We start from the raw sequence: 13000 nt of genomic DNA, 5'->3' as shown, positions 1-13000 counted from the left end.
CAATATGGCTAAAATTCATTTCTCCATTTAAAAGAACTTCACACGTACCAGAAAAAGCCATGTTTATTATTATAAAAAATCTTGACAAAACATACAAACTTGAAAAAGAACATGCATGCATGCGCATTGCTTACTGTACAGTCAGTATATATATATAAGTACATAAAAAGAAATGTTTTTCACAGTTCCTTTCTGTCCCTGCTCCTCCGCCCCTCTCCCTGAATGATGGCCGTAAGTCCCGCCTCTATCTCAGTCCCATTGGATTGCTCTGCAGACAGGCCAAGTAACAACAAACTTCCCAGGCCCTGTCCAACTGAGCGATGGCAGCGTCGGTCGGCACGTGGACCATCCGCAGGTAGCGGAAGGTGTGCACTCTATTCGTCAGCGACCGGACGCTCAGGACCTGCAGGCACGGCGTGCCGTCGGCGGGCACCGGCACGAACCCTCTCTCGTCGCCCACCAGGTACGGCGGGAGGGCGGGCAGGGTGTCCGGCTCGGGTCCCTCGGGTTCGGCGGCCCAGTCCTCCCAGTCCTGCAGCCGGCTGGCGCTGCAGAACCCCAGGTGACCCTCGGGGGAGGCCACAGCACAGCCCCGCTCGGGACACAGGTACCGGTACGGCCGGTGGCAGGGCTCGGACGACGACGACGATGGCTTGGACACAGCAGCGGGAGCCTTACGCGTCTTGCGGGTCTTGCGAGCCTTGGGGGGTTCACGAGCCCTGTGAGGCTGCTTTTCAGCTTGCGCCAAGGCCTTGCGGTCACTAAACATGGCATCGAAGAGGAGGTCAGTACACTCGAGTACGGCCAGCTCTCGGCCAGCGCCCAGGTGGAGCGAGTGCTGCGGCTGGAACCGGTTGATGTAAAGGTGGCTACCGCGCACAGGGACCTGAGGAAAGAGACAGAGACAGAGAGAGAGACAGACACATTACATTACATTACATTTAGCAGACACTTCTTGACCAAAGTGACTTACATATGTCAGCTATATTACAAGGGATCACATTGTCCCTGGAGCAACTTGGGGTTAAGTGCCTTGCTCAAGGGCACAATGGTGGAAGCCGGGAATTGAACCGACAACTTTCAAGCTACTGCACGCTAGCCCAGCTCCTTAACCACTACACTACCACCGCCCAGATGGACACAAAGAATATCACAATCCATATCAATTACAGAGAGGCAGAATGCAATTAGACACCCGAATGACCCACACTTAGGCAAAAAAAATCAACCATCATGTCCAGTAGGTGTTTCTTATGTTGTTACAACCAGACATATCTCAAAACAAAACAAACAGTACACGTCATGGCAGAGTATTTCCGTTTTAAATGGGCAGTGTGTCGGTTGTGACTGGTGGTGATGTGTTTTTTTTGTCAGCCCCACTATTAAATGGAAATCAAATGTGAGCTCAGCACTGCTGTGAACCCACCTGTTGCAGGCGCCGCTGCATGAGGCCCATCAAGTCGGCCCAGACGCGGCCGGCGGTGGAGTCCGGCACCTGGAAGCGGAAGCCCGTGTCCTGCACCAGCATGCCCAGACGCAGGCGCGCCAGCACCATCAGCAGCTCGTCCTCAGGGGCCAGAGCATGCTTGGACGGTAGTGACCGCTGCTGCAGTTCGGCCATGAGATTCATGCGCACAGACTCCGCTGTGGCCTCATCCTCTTCCTCCCCTTCCTCCTCTTGGAAGAGTGTGGGGTCATCGCCCTGGGTGGGTGGTGTGGACTCCTGCAAAGGTAAATATATTAAACTTTATATATAGATAGATAGATAGATAGATAGATAGATAGGCAGACAGATACATAGACAGATAGATAGATAGTGACTATATAAAAAATAAGAAGAATTCATACAGGCAAGGGAAAAACATATCAAGAGATAAGCAGTGGCACATACATAGTTCCACTTATATGTAACTCATGTGCTTATATAATGAAACTGAAATGACCTTTCTATCTAACTTATATAATGAAACTGAAATGACCTTTCTATTCCTGCTACTTGCCACTGTCTCACACAAAAGCCCATTGTTACCAAGGCAAAGGGAGACACCTTGAGGATTTCCAATGAAACTGCCAAATTACAATCTCAATAAAGCTGGCTTAAATTACAAATAGCTAGTCAAGTCGACAAATTACATGTAGTGACAAACACATTCAGCCTTGTATACATTAAATGTTATGTTGCATAAAACCAAATGAAACAAATGGAATATGGAATATGACATAATATGCCCATAATTCCATGCCCTTGCCTGGTCAATCCCATCCGTCTTCCTCTCCTCGGTCTTATCCTCCTCCTCCTCATCCTTCTTCTCCTCTCCCTCCGCGGCCATGCCGAGAGAGCTCTGTACCAGCAGGGTGCTGTCTCCACTCTGCAGGAAGGCCAGGAAGGCCTGAAAGCGGGCGTAGGAACTGAAGCCCGTGAAGAAGCGCACCCACTGAGCGGGGCCGCGGCTCAGCACGCGGGCAGACAGGGCAGTGAAGGTAGGCTTGGGTCGAGGAGGAGCGGGCTTTTTGAAGAGTGGGTAGGAGAGATAAGGAGGGAGACAGGGGGCATCCATGAATAAAAGCTAGATGCACTAAGATCTGAGACACGTCATATGTATGCTCCATGCGCTAGAACTTGCAGCAACGTAGGTAGCATTGAACGAAACAAAACAAATCCACCTTATCAAAGTCTCTTACACGTCAACTATTACGAAGAGATAATCGAACTCATATCAAGGTAATTTTTATCTACTTGCTTTGTGTTCCTGTCCAAAACTAGTTCTCTTCATCTGCTACATGATGATCACCAACTCAACTAATGAATGTGTCCCATCAGAAAATGTGTATGCCCATCACCAGCCAATAAAATGGACCTCCAAATCCAAATCGCTACTTGACTCTGCAATCTTCAAATCAGGTGTGAGTGACCTTAGTCGTCTATGGTGCGCTTTCAGTCTTCCAGTCCCTATTGTATCACAAGACCCTATTATCAGTCTGCAAAATGTGTCACGGCCGCCTTTTTTCGACATCTGCTCAGACTTGTTAAAGTCGTGCAGTCTGTAGCCCAGCCGTACCTGGTTGTGCTTGCTGCTGAGGAAGAGGATGGTGTTGTTGCTGGACACCAGCTGTGCTCTGGCCTCCTTCAGCTCCTCCTGCAGGTGGCGCTTCTCCTCTCGCTCCCGCTTAAGCTGCACGTCCAGAGAGCAGAGCTTGGCGCCCAGCTCACTGTAGCGCTCCTCGAACCTCGCCTGACGGAGAGAGAGAGGGACGGGGGCAGGACTGAAACATTTAGATCACTGCACTCTACACACCTACGATGCATTAGAACATCTTAGACAACGTCACAGATAGACAACGATCAGACCCTCTGATGGAAAATGAAACAGCAAGACAGCTTTCGTCTTCTACTTGGTCACTTTCTACAAATGCACTAAGCTAACACAAAAGAGAAAAAGTGAAGGGACAGAGAGGGGAGTGAGCAGGGGTTAAAGTTCAGGGGTGGGGGTGGAATCAGGAGGAACGCAGTTCCGCCGCCTCAGATAAATTAATAATAAATATATTATTTCATACCAATGAGATAGCGTGATGATATTGTTAAAATAAACGGTGAGTTAATTTTTCGCGTGTACAGAGGTGACCAAGAAGCTAGCAATTCTTGTCCAAAAAGTATTGCTACACCACAATACTCAATATGTTGTCCAACGGTGAGTCATTTTTCCCTGTTGCACAGACACTGGATTTTAGGGTTCCCCCACCTGCCAAATCCCACTTTAACCACTGGGAGTGAGTGAACGAGAGAGTGATAGACAAACACCAAGGGATGAATATGGTAGAGAGAGAGACCGGTCTTGGCCACTGTCAATTCATAATAGCATTTTCACTAGTTCATCCATTGGATTGCTTAGACTGAATGCAAGTTTGGCTTGGTAGCTGGCCATGGTTAGACTGAATAGCAAGTTTGGCTTGGTAGCTGGCCATGGTTAGACTGAATAGCAAGTTTGGCTTGGTAGCTGGCCATGGTTAGACTGAATAGCAAGTTTTGCTTGGTAGCTGGCCATGGTCCTGGGATGCCAATAGTGGGCGATCACATGCGAGTGATTTCCGAGTGATTTCCGCTGACACCCTCTATGGATTGGGGTAATTTTGAGCTTAGAGCTGATCGTGAAATGGAGGACCAGGGGAAGAAATGGAAGGCTTTGCACCTCTAGCGTGACGTAATGGGCAGTAAGGAGGGAGTAAGGAGGAGTGATGGCTGTCAATCAACCCTATGGGCGCCTCCTGAACTTTGTTTAAAAAAACATCATTTTGTAATCATTTTGCAAATCACTACACAAAAAAGTCCAGCTTCACCACTTGACTAAGTAAGCTTAAAAAAGCATAACGACATCAAACCCTGAGAAGCTTCTGTTCACCTTGTTTTCCTCTAGCTGCTGTTCCTTGGTCTTCAGCCTACTGCGTAAGGACAGGACTTCATCCTCATCACGGTGCTTGTCCTTGACCAACCCGCTGACCAGAGCGGCTAGTCGGGCCGGGTCCGAGGGGAGGGACAAGCAGCTGTGGTCATTCTGCAGCCCCCGGCTGGCCTGCTGGTGCTTCTGGATCTTGGCCACAGTGCCGCTGACCAGTTCCAGCAGCTCTGCTGCCAGGGCGTGATCTATCAGACAAGTGCGAGAGTCTGGAGGGGAGCGAAGAGACAGAGACAGAGACAGAGACAGAGAGAGAGAGAGAGAGAGAGAGACAGAGAGAGAGAGACAGAGAGAGAGAGAGAGAGAGAGAGAGAGAGAGAGAGAGAGAGAGAGAGAGATAGAGATAGAGATAGAGATATTACTATAGATTACTACATAATGTGCACATCTGGGTTGTGTAAATTTCAGAATTGAATTGACAATGAGTCAAAAACAGGATCTAGAATTACAATTTGAATTTGAATTAAAGGAAGTAGAATTTAAATTCAAAGAAATTCATATACATTACATTACTTTGATAAATTAATCCAAATAAAGTAATCCAAACAGCATTTATAATGGGTAACTTATAACAGTAACCAATTACATTTCCAAAGTAACTTTCCCAACACTGAATGTATGTGAGATTCAACACATTCTTTCTGTTGCGTGACTGTGTGTAATTTCTTTGAATTGCAATGAATTTAGTTCCACTTCCTGTCATTCCAATTCCAATTCCAATTCCAATTCAACTTCCTGTGGGGTGGAGCCAATTCAATTCAAATTTCAATTCATTAATTGAATAGTGGGCAATTCTAAAATTTTGAATTTTACACAAGCCTGGTGCGCACATTGAGGCACAACCAAAGGTAAATAAGAGCCAAATCCATCTAGCCAATTCAACCCCATTTCCACAGTACACATTTTCATGGGGAAATTCACCTTTAGGGTCTTCTGCATCCTCTGTATTTTGGTTCTCGTCACTACGCCACTTTCTTTTTTGCTGTGGTCTTTTTGGTCTAATTTTTACATTAGAAACGTTCTTGGGCACTTCAGGATTCCTCTTTGTCTGGACCAAGTTAGAATTCCTCTCTGTTCCTTCACAACTATTAGTCTTCATCTGTAAAAAAATGAATCGGTGTGAAGGAGAAAATTAGCTAAACACAAAGGAATTCAAACTCTGCGTTAAACAGCAAAGCGGAGCATGTGAAACCGATCAATAAGTGGGACCAGGATCCCACCTTGTTGGCATCAAATCGAGTTTGTGTTGAGTCATCTCTCAGTGGAATGATTTGACCTACGTGGTCCAATGTGTCTGGGGAGAAGTTCTTGCTGCACTGGACACCATTAGAGGAGGGGCTCCACAGCGGGTGGTCTGTGATCCGTCCGCCCAGGACCACGCGCCACTGAATCCTCTTTGCCACATCCTTTGAAGACCTGCAGGTCAGTAGGACCCAGAGAGTGTCAACACAGGTTCAGCACACTGCTAACACTTCTACAGGGAGTGGGTTGTGTGTGTGTGTTTGTGTGTGAGAGAGAGTGAGTGAGTGAGTGAGAGTGTGTGTGTGTGTGTAAGAATTTGTAAACTTCAGTGTCAGATATATCTGACACATCCTTTATCTTAACCAAAATATTTGGTGATTCTAAACAAATGCATATCAGCTTGGCATGTCTTTGATGAGGCTGCCAAATGAATATCATTTTGAAAGAGAATAGACTCTTCCCTTGGGGATGCAACTGGTGGGATGGGGGGCAGCTGTGGCCTACTGGTTAGGGCTTCGGGCTTGTAACCGAAGGGTTGCCAGTTCGATCCCCGACCAGTAGGAAAAATGTGGGTCGGGGAAGTGGTTGAGCAGTGCTCTCCCAAGCCCACACGGCTGAAGTGCCCTTGAGCAAGGCACCTAACCCCCTCACTGCTGCCCGAGCACCGCTGTAGCAAGGCAGCTCACTGCTCTGGGTTAGTGTGTGCTTCACCTCACTGTGTGCTCTGTGTGTTCACTAATTCACGGATGGGATACATGTATACGCCTAGAAGCCTGCATTTACATTTACATTGTTACAATTTACATTTACAATATTGGGATGTAAATACCTCATTGGTCGCTGCTGAATGCCACTGCCATGAGTCTGAACATCCTCCACATTGGAAACGTCATTACCTGTTAGTAAACAAACACAATGGTTTTTCAGAAAAAAAAGACTTTTGCATCACAAAATCAACAGCAACTGACTTACTTCTGAAACAGTTTTCCTGAAATTTGTGTTGATAAAAATATGAGAAAAATTCCTGTTAGCTGGACAATTGCCATGCCACAAGATCACAAATATTATTTATGTCAAATATATTTTTTTCATCAACTTTTACTTTAGTCACTCATCCTATACAATAACAGAGTATAATAACATACATAACCCAGCGCATCAAGTGTTTGAGACTCTATTGTGAGCCATATGCATCCACTCCCAATGTGTTTTGCCATTTAGAAATGTTTTACTTCAAAACCATTGAATATGGGAGTTGAATAGACTAAATTAGTTTACTTTTATCATAAGTTATTGTGTATAATTTAAGCAATAAAAATGTTTGTTTCTAAAAAAGGTCTTCTCGTGTATATTTATCATTATCTTTAGCAAAGCAAAACAAAAAAATTTGACCTGATTACTCCAATAATAATGAATTCATCTGTAGAATGCTCAGTTACTAAACCAATCAATAGCTGCAGACCTGAATAAGTGATATAAAAACTCAGCATCTGTATCTGCACTGAAATTGAACGGGTTCATCTTCGGTCAATAGAGTTCCAAGAGCCACATGACTCGTTCGGTTAACACCTCCACCGTGGCAGGGAAAGGCGGAGCAAAACAGAATGGCACCGGTATTGATTTCACAGCCCAATTTAATTTCAGTGACATTGATGTATTGCAAACCTTAATTAAACAAAGTCGGAAAGTCACACATTTGAATTCAATCTCCATAGACAAAACTCTCCTGGGCCCCCCAACTCAGCAAACTTGCTGGGAGCCAGCACACGACCAGTTTGCTGGTCTAGGTCATTATAAGATCTCTATGCTGCAGCCAGTCTCAGTACAATGACATTAATAGGAAGTGAACAGGCTCTCTGTAGATGGGCTCAGGTCATACCCATAGAGTTAAACAGTGACTGCCCACTCCGGTTCCATAAGTAGAAACCTCTTTAATTTTTTCCATTGAGAATTTGATTAGAAGCCAACCATGCTCAATGCAAACAGTAGAAAGTTAGTCAACTTGTTGCCTTTATTTCAAGAGGAAGCGCAGTAAACTATTGTTAAGTTGGAAAAACTATAATTGTTGGGATAAGTAGTTTTCACTTGAAAAAAAATATCTACAGAGCCTTGTTGTGCCTTTGCCTTTTTTCCATTTTCCTGCTACTGTTTCTGCACAAATTCAAGTGTTTTATGGGCACAATTCATGTAACTGGCTGACCAGCTGACCTTGTTCCAGGCTTAAAACTCTTTACATAAAGATTGTCTGAATTCTCAATGAATCTTATCTCAAAATGAACGGGAAGTTTACTTCCGGAACCAGAGTTCTTGGAGAAGTGGGTGGTCACTGGTCAGCTCACACTTCAGGGCCCTGTCCCCTTCCATCAGGCGGTTTATTTCAGCACACCCACACCCACACAACTTGTATTCCATCATTGATCTCTTGTGAGCGGGCTCGCAAACCTCAGTTCTACCTGACGCTTTTTCTCCATCCTCCTCTAGTAGCGTTGGTGCTGCTCGTCTTTGAGTGTCGTCATCCACTGCAGTCTCATCCATCGCTGGCGTACTCTTTGTCCCTCGCCGTTTTATATTTGCCTGGGCTTGGTCTCACTCTGACCAAAATTTACAGACGGTGCCCGGGTCTGGACATTTCATATGCTGGTTTACCTGGGAACACAACCAATCAATAGGGTTAATAACATCCTGGCTAAAGCAAAAATCTCACAAACAAAGTACAGTTAAGAACAAAATTATTCATATCCCTGGCAAACATTGATTTAATGTTGATTTTCTCTTTATCAATATGTTTGTTCTGACTGAAAATGACACTCTCACATACCAAAAGGTTGCAAAACAATGTGGTAGAAACATGGAATCAGAAACGTTTTCATCTATTTTTTTAATGGAAAAATGGTGTGTCCAAAATTATTCATACCCTTTTTAAATAATCAATGGATACATCTTTATTTGCCATCACAACTCTTAAAATGGTTCTTATAATATCTACCAAACCTCTCCATGTCTCCACAATTATTCTAGACCGCATCTTTTTAGCAGCAATCCAGATTTTTAGGTAGGAACGATTCTTTGCCATCACTCTGGCCTTGTCCTCACTATTTTTGACGGATTGAGGTCTGAACTCATGGGCCACTCTAAAATGTTGATATTGTTTTGGATAACTCCCTTTTACAGTGTAAAATAAAAATTGCTGTTAGTTGGGCACTGAAAATAATAAACTGCAAAAAGACAGGGCACCCAGTGGCACAGAGTCTTGTGTACAAGGGTAAGGATATGAAAAATAAAGTTTGGGTAATCAGCCTTCAAAGAGCATAAATTGGGTGCCCTGTCTTTCTGCAGTTTATGTGGGTACTTTGGTATGATAAGATTGTTTTTTAGCATACAACTTTGATGTGTGAAATGTGACTGTTGCCAGCTGGTGGGCCTACCACTGAATGCAAATTGGCCCGACACTGAAGGACAGTTTATTAGCCCTGGCTGTAAATAACCGACAATAAATAGTTTTCACAACTTTTTGTGTGCTTAGTTATATGTAGTAATTGCTATAGATTGTGTGTCAGAATAACATATCACACCTGTGCATAGGGGGAAATAACAGGATGCAATTTTTTCAGTTAGGACATACACACTGGTAGGCCTGTGTTTGCTAAATTTGCTTATCTTACTTTGCTAAATCGGCACACAAATACAATATGACAAGGAACACAAAGGAAACATAATAAGTGATAACATAGGCTAGTTTATTACACAGACATGTGTGTTGATATACAGTGGGTCAATCTGATGTTAGCCCCGGCGGCAACATGGGCCTACATGTCACTACTGATGCACAGAGGCAAGGCTACAATCAAAACGATAAAAAAAAAAAAAGTAGACTACCATCACAGCCTACTGAGGTGCCAAATGGTCAAGCGACCTCAGATACTACCACTGATTAGTCTGATGACGTTTTGCACAAGATCACAACATTTACACAAGATCACAACATTTACACAAGATCACAACATTGACGCCACATCTAAATGTACTCGACGACGAAATGGTAGCCTAATGTTTTCCCTTAATAACCCATGACAACATCCAAACACGTGTTAAAAGGCCCTAACTTCTCGCTAACATTTTCAGTTCCATTTGATTCACGCTTCAGGGGTGCCTAGCTAGCACACGACAACCTTTGTTCATAAATATTCACGCTAAGTTAAACTCCACCCATGGAAACGGAGAATCTCACTTATGGGCAAAGATTGTTAAAGATTGCAGCCTGTAGGCGAACTTCAGAGGTGCCATACCTCCTCTCATACAAGTCTCTGTTTTATTTGTAGAATCAGAGTTGCATCTGCAGTCAATAAGGTAAAACGAACTACTTTGTGATGATCTGCAAATGTTTATCCCCAACGGTCTCCCAAGAACATCCAAGTTACCCAAAATAAAACACAGTAATCAGGCAGAACCATTGCGATCAAGTTAACTTCGTGCAAGCCTTGGGGTGTCTGTGTGTAGAAGCAGAATGAATGATAGAAACAGAGGATGTAGCCTAAAACTTAAATGCACTTTGATTAACTTACCAGAATGAAAATGTTAGGACCACTCTGAATTGGTGTCGGAATCATAGACTGCATTGGTGTCTGAATCAGCTGTCAGCCAAGTCATATTCGACCACTCTTGGTTAGGTTTGCAACCTGGCTTCCTTCATTTTCGCGCCAAACAGCTAAACAGTAAAATACTTTTCTTGTCCCACAATAATAGTCATGTGGAGCCCTGCTGCACGGCTGCACATAGGGACACAACACCATTAGCACACTCCACACACATTACCTTCATCGGAGGAGTGTGGATGTGTGTTTGAGAGAGAGCGAGCGCACAGACAGACAGGGAGAGTGCGTCTGTCTGTAGCGTTGATGAACTACACGAGCAGGCTGACCGCAAAAGTACTTCAGACTATCAAAACAACAACGAGCTTCCAATATGGCGAATCTACCAGAAGGCACTGCGGTGTGACGACATCGAACCTGTCATCCCGAAGAAACGTTCATGCATAGGAGATGGAGACAAGCGTGAGTTATTTTTGCGGAGAGAATGTGCACTGTAAAAATTGGATAGTTCCTTGAAGAATCTCAATGTTACTCCAAGACCCAGGGGCTCTTCTGAGAACGTGCCTTGATGCTCTTAGAGATTAACGATTTTTCTGTATGAAAGGAGGTTCCTCAAAGAACCCAATTCAATCAAGGTTCCTGAGGTTCTCCAGCTGAGAAAGAGCAATTTTCTTGAATTTATCTTTCATATGCCTAGGCCTACATTAGTGTTTAGTCTAGGCCTAACTGATTCAAAACATAATCAGATAATATGGTGGATATGACAAACAAAATAAGAGTTTTGAATAATTCGGCTATAGTTTTTTTTTTTTACTTTGACTTAAGATGTTATTATCATTGAGACAACAAGGGTATACAAAAAAATCCGATTGTAGCTTACAGCAGCCGACTATTTAGGTTAAGTTTATAACGTTGTGGATGGCCACCAAGTGTCTTCTGCCCCACGGTTGCGCGCGCATCTAGTTTTGTTGGTAAACGGGAAACCCGTGTATAGGTGTCTAGTAACACCTCCCAATTTATCCACGGCCAAATCCTCGGGGAAACACCTGGAGAGCCCATCAAGTTTGGGGTGCCCAGGGTCTGGGCGAAAATAATGAAAACATTTTTTTTACCAATATCAGCTTTTGAGATGTCTATCTAGAGGTTTTTAGGGGTGCTGAATCTATCCCAGCCATTAGTTATGAGTAAAAATGACTCCAAGTCCATAAAAAATCCATAACAAGTGGATTTATTTAGGGAATATTGCACTACGGTCCTTTATGTTGTTGTACATAGCGAAACAGGAAGTTAATGACTTTGTTTTAGATGTAAACATACCAGCACTTTTAGCTGCTCATGACATGTTTGATTATTGTCATTTCATATTGCCCTATCGAGGATTGTGACTATGTGGCTACACATGCAGAGGCAGCAGTGGTGGTGGCCGTGCTGAACATACAGGCGACCCTACACGCTGCTGCAGCCCCCAGGGAACCGCACGCAAATGCCAAAATGGAGAAACTCAGGCGCCCTTCCATAGCGTTGGCTGGAACAGCCGAGACCTGGGCATAGTTCCTAACCCACTGCTGGGGTGAGTACAAGAGGGGCACTAAACTAGTCGGACCAGATGTTGTCACACAACTGCTAGAGTGCTGTGAGGAGGATCTGAGAAAAGACCTCACCCGTGCTGCAGGCAAAAGCCTAGTGGACAGTGATGAAAAGGACGTTATCTCTGCCATGAGGGCGCTCGCTGTCCATGCAGAGAACACAATGGTAGCTCGAGTGGCCCTATCTAACATGCGACAGGGACGCGAAGAACCCATCCGATCATTTCACGCTCGCTTAAAGGGGCAGGCAGGCACGTGTAAATACGAAATGATATGCACTAAGGAGGGGTGTGACCAAGTCAATGACTTCACAGAGGAAATACTGCGCGAAGTGATCGCACGCGGCATAGCAGACAAAGAAATACAGCTCGATCTGCTTGGCGAAAAGAATCAGGATATGCCACTAAAGGACATGATAGAGTACATCGAAGCCAAAGAGTCGGGAAAGCGCTCAGCGTCACGCCTGCTTGACCCTCAGAGCGCGGACACTATTAGCAGCTCATATCGACGAGGGAAGCAGCAGGACGTCCGTGCCAGAGCGGAGAAATCCAAGGTTAAAGTTACTGCGGCGAGGCAAACGCACCCGTACCGTGACCCTGCCTGCCATGGCTGACACAGGGTGCCAAAGCTGCCTGATCGGTGTCAAGGTCGCCCAACAGATGGGCCTGAGCACAGACGACCTCATTCCTGTATCCATGACCATTAAGGCCGCGAATAATGAAGGCATACGGATTCTTGGGGCCGCCGTCGCAGGTTCGCCGGCAACAGCAGCGACGCCCGAAGATTGGAGACACGCCAGATCGCGTACGTGACTGACACCTCAGACCGTATATTCCTGTCTCGTACAGCCTGTGTGGACCTGGGCATGATCTCAGACAGGTTCCCAACACTCGGGGAGGTCAACCTCGCGACCGCAGACCCATGTGACTGCCCGCGGCGTGCGGAACCTCCAACCAGGCCAACCACGCTCCCCATGCCGGCCACGGAGGCTAACAGGGAAGCTCTACGGAAACACTTACTTGGACTATACGCTCAGAGCACATTCAATACATGCCCCCACCAGCCCTTGCCGAGGATGTCTGGTCCACCGCTTCATCTCACGCTCGATGAGAATGCGACGCCAGTCGCCTGC

General features: G+C 45.3%; 1 protein-coding gene across 2 annotated transcripts; it reads right to left on the bottom strand.

The window, feature by feature from the left end:
* Window positions 1–45: 45 nt before the first annotated feature.
* LOC143127584 (uncharacterized) lies at window positions 46–10664 on the bottom strand. 2 transcript variants are annotated; one of them, XM_076289162.1, is made up of 10 exons: window positions 10256–10664; window positions 8147–8339; window positions 6523–6589; window positions 5672–5867; window positions 5373–5550; window positions 4398–4660; window positions 3060–3233; window positions 2250–2507; window positions 1427–1723; window positions 46–886 (listed from the first exon to the last, which is right to left on the bottom strand). In XM_076289162.1, exons 2-10 carry the CDS (start codon window positions 8226–8228, stop codon window positions 245–247), a joined length of 2157 nt encoding a protein of 718 aa, XP_076145277.1. In that variant the 5' UTR covers window positions 8229–8339; window positions 10256–10664; the 3' UTR covers window positions 46–244. The 2 variants fall into 2 exon arrangements, with proteins under 2 accessions (XP_076145277.1, XP_076145276.1); XM_076289161.1 differs by lacking the exon at window positions 10256–10664 and having other exon boundaries at window positions 8136–8233.
* Window positions 10665–13000: the final 2336 nt, after the last annotated feature.

Source organism: Alosa pseudoharengus, unplaced genomic scaffold (genome assembly GCF_046254945.1).
Source record: "Alosa pseudoharengus isolate Yale_2024_CS ecotype anadromous, Long Island Sound unplaced genomic scaffold, YU_APseudo_1.1 YU_APseudo_1.1_scf_17, whole genome shotgun sequence".
NCBI classification, from domain to species: domain Eukaryota; kingdom Metazoa; phylum Chordata; class Actinopteri; order Clupeiformes; family Clupeidae; genus Alosa; species Alosa pseudoharengus.
Note: the sequence above shows the minus strand (reverse complement) of the source record. Positions and strands in the feature narration are given on the sequence as shown.

Coding starts and splice junctions, on each gene's coding strand:
- LOC143127584 (XM_076289162.1), bottom strand. CDS start 8,228: ATGGATGAGACTGCAGTGGATGACGACACTCAAAGACGAGCAGCACCA. Junction 3,234..4,397: donor AGCAGCTAGAGGAAAACAAG/GTGAACAGAAGC, acceptor TCTCTCCGTCAG/GCGAGGTTCGAGGAGCGCTA. Junction 887..1,426: donor TGCAGCGGCGCCTGCAACAG/GTGGGTTCACAG, acceptor CTCTTTCCTCAG/GTCCCTGTGCGCGGTAGCCA.